The sequence below is a fragment of the Magallana gigas genome, chromosome 2 (assembly GCF_963853765.1).
Source record: "Magallana gigas chromosome 2, xbMagGiga1.1, whole genome shotgun sequence".
Classification (NCBI taxonomy): domain Eukaryota; kingdom Metazoa; phylum Mollusca; class Bivalvia; order Ostreida; family Ostreidae; genus Magallana; species Magallana gigas.
This window is the reverse complement of record NC_088854.1, coordinates 51,720,853-51,729,495: the sequence shown is the minus strand read 5'-3', so window position 1 is coordinate 51,729,495 and position 8,643 is coordinate 51,720,853. Positions and strand designations below refer to the sequence as shown.

Below are 8,643 nucleotides of genomic sequence, written 5' to 3'. Positions count from 1 at the left end.
ACCCGAGAACGATATGTCGTTTTTTGTTGTGTGTAATTTGTACATCTGTTTAAATGATGATATTTAACACTAGTATATAACACTAAATTGGTGAATAAGTTATTCATTTACATAAGTTCACCCGAAGAGACGGGGGGGGGGGGGGGGGGTGTCCCTCTACTTTCAAAATAATTTAAGTACTGAAAATACTAGCTGCAGGACTATAGCTCCAGGGAAATTGGGGTTGACGGTCCATCAACCCAAATTTCCCATGGAACTACAGTTCTGCAGCTATGAAAATACTAAAAGTCAGACTCTTTGGTTCAATTGGTATGCACATGCACGTGATGCATGCAAGGTTGCCCCTATTTTTATATAGTAAAAAACACAACTTCCTGACTCCCTGCTGTTACCTGTGATCTTATTCACTTTATTGTAGTTTAATCAGTTTTAATTCGATAAAGTACATGTCCATTTTCAAAAGTACAAAAAAATCACTCTTGGCGAATTGAAAAAGAATTGGACATTTTTTGCATGTATTATATATTTACATAAAGAAAATATAAAAGTCTTTTATTTAGACAGGATAGCACAACAACGTACATTGTGGTCCTGTATAAAACATATACAACTGTATACAAAAAGAAGAAGAAAACACATAGATAAATAGTATAAATAAAATATACACACTCATCAATAAATATATAGTATATATATACATACACTGACTTGATAATCTATAAAATTTACTCGGCTAAATAGTACTGTTACAGCCTACGTACTTTGTTTTAAATAAGCCATGCTGTTAAACGTTCGAACATAATCTGACAGTTGATTCCATAAACTATCTGTTGGTAATCTAAAACAGCGCTTATGATATTCAGTCCTCGATTTTGGTACATATAACAAACCACTTACACTACTTCTTGTTTCTCTAGTACTTACTTGGTTTACATATCTAAAAACACTAATGTGTTCTGGTGTCATATCCTTTAAAATTTTAAAATCTAACAAAAGTTTTCGTTATATCAAAAAATCCTGAATCAGCATCCATTGAAGAACTCTAAAAATGTCAACAGAGGAAGTATGATTGGTTTTAACGTTCAGTATAATTCTAGCTGCAATTTTCTGTAATTTAAATTTTTTTCCTCAAATTTGGCCATTGTTATGGCCGCACACCAAACAGTACAAAGTAGTTGAAACGTTGGAAAATAACAGCATTATAAATGTTCAATAAAGCAGCGTTTGACATGAAACAGAGAGACGACGTAAGTAAAAGACAAATAGTAGAGTTAATCATAATATAATATATAATATCTTAGTGTTGTGTTTAGAAAAACAAATTCTACGACTGAGTTGTCAGAAAAACTATTTCAATGTATGTCAAAAAGTGCACATTGAACCTATCGAATCAATATAAATTTCTTCAAAAGCTGACCAAAACAGAAACACCAGAAAACTTTTTTAAAAATAAGTCTTGTTTTCAATGAAATATATAGGGAAAACAGAAAAAATTGAAATACTTCTGGCAAGTAAGTGTACATGTACCGACAAGAAACATCAAAGAAAGCAATGTTTTATTTTCAACCATTTATTACCATATGAACACAGAATTTTGAATAGAATTTAAATAAAGTTTTAATGGTTAAGGAAACATGTTCTTCTGATATAATATAAACGATAAAATTAAGAAAGCCTCTTTGCAGCGTTATATCATTCAAAATAAACTATTGTTACATATTAATGATTTGTATGCATTTGTTGATCGGACTATGAAAGCCTTTGTTGTGTTTATGCAATTAAATATCATAAAAAGGACCCTGCTGTTTCGTCAGCTGCAAAGTAAAAGATCAAAGGACTGTTTTATCACCTTCTAATTTATTTTTCATGAAGTTGGTTTCATTTTCCTTTTTAGTACAGTAAATCTAGAGCTGTGTACCACTTAATGTTTTATCCGTATCATCAATTTATCTAATTAATCCGTTTCTCTCATTTAAGTCACATTAAAAAAAACTATTTTTCTAAATGTTCTATACACTTTCAGTACTAAATAAATGATATTAATTTGAACCAAAAATACTTGATTTTTAAAAAAATGTAATATGTTGCCAACCTTTTACATTCATTTTGCTTTGCTTTTCAAAAGATTCAAACTTTATACGTCGATTTTTTTCTAACGATTGTGACAAAATGTTCGTAACTTGGAAGTAAACACGTACGTATGGAAGCATTCGTTTTGTTTGTGTGTTGTTTTTGACAATTAAATCCTTTGATTAATTAAGATAGTCAAATGAGAGAGAGAGAGAGAGAGAGAGAGAGAGAGAGAGAAAGAGAGAGAGTACTCATTGTTAACATTAACATATTTTTTACTATGGAGGCAGGGATGTACCCTCATATGATATCTACTGTGTGAATGGATATGTATAGAAAGACATCAGGTCTCATTCCAATTTGTAACTGGTTATCATAAAGATAAGTACATTAATGACCGTATTGGGACGTGGGTCGTAATAAATTACCCGTAGCAGCACTTAATTCTTTAATTATTTATCACCTGTTGACTAAGTTCATGCGCTTCTTGATGGTCATTCAATATCTTGGTGACATGCGTCTATGGTTGTCGTGAATATCTTGGTGACATGCGTCTATGGTTGTCGTGAATATCTTGGTGACATGCGTCTATGGTTGTCGTGAAATTCTGGGATTATGCGGAAACAACTGGATGAGTTTGTGACTTCTACGACTATTCACGGAATTAACAAGGCTGGCAACGCTAGCTGGAGAAGGCGGAGGTAACCACTCCTGCATGCTAAGTTTTACGAACTTCCATTTATTAATTTGCTTAACCTGATAAAGTAAATATTTAAGAGCACTAAGCCTGGTCGAAAAAGAAACTCCACCATACCGTATATCCAATTATTTTCGCAATGATCCCATTCTTCTCGCTTTTTGTCCAATTAATTACTTACACATCGAAAATATTATGCCCGGTATTGTATGCAATCAAAAAATTAACGGCATTTAAATCGCAGAACAATTTGCGCAAATAAAAAACTTACAGATTTACCACGATTTCACATTTCCGACGCGCACCACCTTTTTTTGCTTAAGGAACATACAAATTCGGCATATTTAGTTGTTTTTACCGCAGTATAGTTGGGTTTTACTGTAGCATATTTTCTCCATAGGTTCGTCTGGTTGCTCCTGACGCTTCTGATGACGTGTGCGCTGATCGCTTTCATTGTAGAGGCGATCACAATTTTCCTTCAGTATCGAACAGTTACAAGAATATCTGCAGAAAACAAACAGAACCTCGAATTTCCAGCGGTCACAATCTGTAACATGAATATGGTCAAAAAGACGATACCACAGTGCAATGGAACGGTCTTCGCAAATTTGGATAAAGTCTTCCTAAACTTTGGTGAGACGTTGGTCATAGAGGACCGCCTGACACCAGGTTTGGGATTTGTGAATGGGTTACTACCCAGCGGCGAACAGATGCTGAACTGTCTCTATCAGTATTCGAACACGATTGAAGAGATGCTGCCGATTTGCACGTGGAATGGCGCCTTAGAACCTTGTTCAAATTTGTTCAAAACTACCCTGACCGAGATGGGCGTTTGCTTCACTTTTAACAGAGAAGCGAACCAGCGGCAGCATTCATCTTTCACCGGAAGTGACGGCGGACTGCGGGTGTTTGTGGACATCCGGCAGGAGGACTATTTCTATTCTGCTACAATTCAAGCCGGGATCAAGGTTCAAATGACTGGCTTTCAAAACAGACAATGTTTTTTTTTCTTTCATTTTTTAATTTCCCTGTAAAAGGGGATTACATGTACATAATTTTTTTTATGATTTTCCAATTCGGTAAACAAATTACGGAAATAGGAATTTAAAAAAAAAAATAATGTAAAATAAGTCTTTTCTGAGCTTACATGTAAAGAAGGCATGAATTTCACGTAATTTAACGCTAATGTGGACTAAAATGCATGTTTTTAGTACAAACAATGGTACTAGATATTGACACCGACTATCTGACTAATAACTGCAGAATAACTAATGACTGATGTGAGTTTAAAGACCTCGACTAATTCATGTTTATTTACTGATACCCGATGTCCAAATCTTAAATGGAAAAATTGGAAAACCTAACATTGCCTTCGTTCGTATTATGTGCTGACCTGCACCTGGCCCATCTAGCAAACAGTTCTTCAAATTGCAATAGTTAAAACTGCGCAATTTTTCTTCAAAATTAATAATTCATTGCCAGTGCCCTGCAATAATATCCATTTAGACCAAATTAACTATTCGGATCGATTGTCCATTGTCGAGGAGTCTGATTACAGGTTTTTTAATAATGTTGTCAGTATCAAATAATGGTTGCATTGCACTTATTTTAGCATCTATCACTACCTTTTGTTAGAATTGACGGAATTGAACATCTGAGCAGAATTGAGCAAACTTGATAGGACAAAAATGGCAAAGAGTTAGTTATCTTCAATAAAAGCATCTAACATTAATGCAATCTCTCTCTCTCTCTCTCTCTCTCTCTCTCTCTCTCTCTCTCTCTCTCTCTCTCCAATATTTGTAATTCACCAAATACATGTATTGTATACATGTACCATAATGTAAACCATACGAAAATGTAGGTAACAGGTCAGTATTCATAGTTTTCATCTAGTGTCCACTAATAACCTCATCTAATATAAATCTACCTTGTCTCGTGACGTTGACAGGTGGTTCTCCACGAGCCGATGGTGGCTCCACTTCCCTCTCTGGGTGGGTTCATGGTGGCTCCCGGATTATCCGCCGACGCTGTCGTTCTCAGAACTAAGGTAGGGAAAGGAATTTCATTTTCTAAGTATTTTATTACCGTTGAGCTGCAGAACTGTAGCTCTCCGGGAAAAAAAATATTTTTTCCCGGAGAGCTACAGTTCTGCAGCTAATTACCGTTTAGAGGGTAATTTTGGCGGAGTTCTGATTTTCGCGGTATATGTTTCATCGCCAGAATTAGCCTATGCATACCTGTATTACTGATGATTTTAAAATTCGGTGTTCAATAGAAAAGCTCCTTGGGTGAACCATACGGGAGCTGTTTTAACGTGCAGGGGACTGGGAATCCTTTACTGCGCTACCCCGTATACAGCGAAAAGGCATGTCGAATGGAATGCATGGTTAACTATCTGGTCAGCAAGAATGACATTTGCATGAATTGTCGACATTTTTTGTATCCAGGTAAATATTTAATATTTCCACGATTTATACATGTAAATGGTCTTTCATAGTAAAGCTTTGGTTTCATATGGATTTATTTAGCGGTAGTTAGTTTTAGTTAATTTTATTGAGATATTTTTCTGACTTTTCCATATCAAACAATTTATGATATGAAAATTGGAATTCTGATCTGAATTAGTTTTGACATCATGTATTGTAATTTCTGATATCAGGAAATGATTTTTATTATCAAAGAATTGTTGATGTTAGGAAATGTTCTGACTAATTAATTTCATTCAAAGTGTTGATAACAGAAAACATCGTTATTTAAAAAAATATTTCACAGCCTCCCCGTCATTTTTGATATAAGCAAATATTCTGATTTACTGATAAAAAAAATATATCAGAAAATCAGAATATTCTCCATCTGCATGATTTTACGCTTACTTGCCAGGACCAGAGAGATTGTGCGATTACGAAGAATTAGAACAGTGCTTTCAATTTTATCGTGAGTCTCTCTCTCTCTCTCCCTCCTCTCTCTCTCTCTCTCTCTCTCTCTCTCTCTCTCTCTCTCTCTCTCTCTCTCTCTCTCTCTCTCTCTCTCTCTCTCTCTCCTTGCTGTTTGTAGTACCAATACAAGATCCTATAAATTTGGCAGGAAATGCCACCACAGAGAGATATTCGTCAGACTGCCGGTGCCAGAGGCCGTGTGACACAGTTCAATACGACACATCCATATCATACGCAGGGTTCATGTCAGAATTCATGTACAACTATTTCCTTACAAAGGGCATATTTCCAACTCCGGAATACGGAAGGCAAGGCGCTTTTTCTGAACCAATATTCTTGTGAACGATTTAAAGAAAAACATTATAAATATTGCTCCTTAGTTATCGTATAACGATGTCATTTTCAATTACCAAGTGACAAAATATACAGATGACAAGATTAGCGCCATGTTGTAGGCTCTGTGAATACGTCTATACAAATAAATAAGAAATCACAATATTCAACTATCATGAAATATTATGGGAAAAAAATTTGAACTAAATTTACATGATACTTTTTATTCAATTGTATATCTGCCTTAAAAAACCTTATTTATATTATGAATATCAAACATAAAAAAATTATACATTTTTATGTTTCGCCTATATTTTTTTATTTACCCCAAATAAAATGTTTGTACCTACATCAGCCATGTATATTAGACCCCCCCCCCTCCTGTCTTTCTTATGGGATAATTGAGCACATACGTACTTTTTCAGGAACAACTTTATTGAGTTGAAGATTTACTATGACTCGTTGATAGAGGCTTTTATTACGGAGAGTCCAGAGTTTGATATCTACCAAATTCTTAGTAAGTACAAAACAAAACAATTATAGGTACGTATACTGTAATACAAAAACTCATTGGCGTTATCCAGAATCATGTGCTTATTTTACAACTACAGTAATGCACTGATACAGTATAGACAAATGCCACACAATAAGTACTGTAATACAGGAGCAGGTGTGGACTTAATGATAGTGAGATATTGGAATAATGATATTTATAAAATTAATATCATAATGCAATGATTTACTAGACTGTAGATCTAGAATTAATAATAAATGTTTTGTGGGGTTTCTCCTGTAGGTAACATCGGTGGTCTGATGGGGATATTCCTGGGGGCGAGTCTGCTATCGGTGTTGGAGTTAATGGAATTCCTGGTCCTCACTCTGATGCCGCGAAGCAAACTTAAGACCGGGGACGTTTCCGATGCTGAGAATGGCACAGTGACAGCCCCGGGTGACCGTGCAGTAGCAGTGATAAAAGAACGGAAGAGAATGATTAACGTGAAAACTAATATCAGGAATCTAAAGAAAAAAAGGAACCAGAGACGGTTCTAATATTCCTCCAAAGGCACCTGACATAAAACATATTTAAGTAAGATATTCCACTCTTGGTCTATTTTATACTTATTGTGATAGAAGAGGGAAAAATCGTAAATCTAAAAGATTTGTATTTTTCTTATGTCGGGTGCCCGTGATTGTCGTCCACGTTTGAATACATTTTAAAATTATGTCACACTACTTTCCTATACTCAAGGCTGTCTTTGAATGCAGTCATATTGTATTGACCATGGCATGGCATGCTGCATCAAATCACCAACCGAAAATTGTGCAGTTTCAACTTGTAACACTAAAGCCAAATGTGCTTGAGGACAGGACCCCCTCCCCTAGCTCCCGGATCGGATTGAAAGCATCTTTATCAATAAGTTAAACTCAACTACAAAATATTCAAAATGTGATCCGGTTTATATCTATTACTTGTACATGTATCATATGATTAGTGAATAGTGATGTTTTTATGTTTGACAAGAGACAAATCCCAAAATCTGTTCAGAAATGTGTGCACCTTGTTTGAATTTTTTTTTTTATTAGATCGAACTGCTTACTGTAGCTCGTATATTACACCGATAACATACTCAAGAAAAGGTATAGGCTACTGTATGGAAGAATTACGAACTTGATCCAAAAGTAATGTAACAGATGCGATAAAATCGTAAAAAATCCGCGTAAAGGGATAAAAATTCGTGCTTTGAGATATCTACCTAATTCAATTCAGATCTGAAAAATTTAATGCGTTATGATAATTATATCTGAAGATAATATATTTTGTAGAGCATGAGGTAACGATAGTCACCACACGCTAGCGACGTCATTTCTAGATCTTTGGCGTTCTGGTAGAATTTCGTAATTTAGTACTCTATATAAATTCGCCGCGATAGTCTATTTTACATTTTTTTTCTTCATAAAGTAACTAATTAATCTTTTTGTAATCGATGAAGTAGGATATTGGATTATTTAATGTGCGATCAGTTTGTCAAGGTCTCTTCAAGAAGTCATGAACTTAGCTTTATGATAAAGCCATTGACGTTTACAAGAACCCAGGTTTAATTTTCCTTCAGAGCGTATGTCTTCTATCTATCTAATTTATTTATTATCATGACATATGCTTTTATCAGGTATTAGAACCACGTGTAAGGTACCCTGTTCACTCACTCTCAATTTTAGGTTGATATATCAATTCCAGTTCATTTTCTATAGTGATTTCTATCCATCGAATCAAAAAATGCATCGTATCACTATTCGCATGTTCAGCCTTTTTATCCCTTGATCTAGAGACAAAAAACATTGGTTAGATATCCGAAATGGACAGTAACGGTCCCTTATTTTTCAAAATAGTTAGAAAAAGTTAATAATAATATCTGTTTTAAATATTGTGTTGTTTGGGACATTTTCAAATTTTAAAGTATGTAATTTATTCATGTATACAAATATTTAAAAAGATGTAAATTCATGACGCGGCGATGTCACATATATCATGCTATAAACATCAATATCTTTAAGTGTTTTCTACGAAATTTCATAAAAATTTTCATTCGAATTTAATTTTTGATAAGG

The 8,643-nt window shown here is 34.5% G+C and overlaps 1 protein-coding gene across 2 annotated transcripts; it reads left to right on the top strand.

The window, feature by feature from the left end:
- The first annotated feature begins 2,626 nt into the window (after window positions 1–2,626).
- On the top strand, window positions 2,627–7,677 carry LOC105327407 (acid-sensing ion channel 1B). 2 transcript variants are annotated; one of them, XM_066077142.1, is made up of 8 exons: window positions 2,627–2,771; window positions 3,168–3,735; window positions 4,716–4,814; window positions 5,043–5,214; window positions 5,648–5,701; window positions 5,852–6,011; window positions 6,462–6,553; window positions 6,833–7,676. In XM_066077142.1, exons 1-8 carry the CDS (start codon window positions 2,686–2,688, stop codon window positions 7,084–7,086), a joined length of 1,485 nt encoding a protein of 494 aa, XP_065933214.1. In that variant the 5' UTR covers window positions 2,627–2,685; the 3' UTR covers window positions 7,087–7,676. The 2 variants fall into 2 exon arrangements, with proteins under 2 accessions (XP_065933214.1, XP_065933215.1); XM_066077143.1 differs by lacking the exon at window positions 5,648–5,701 and having other exon boundaries at window positions 6,833–7,677.
- Window positions 7,678–8,643: the final 966 nt, after the last annotated feature.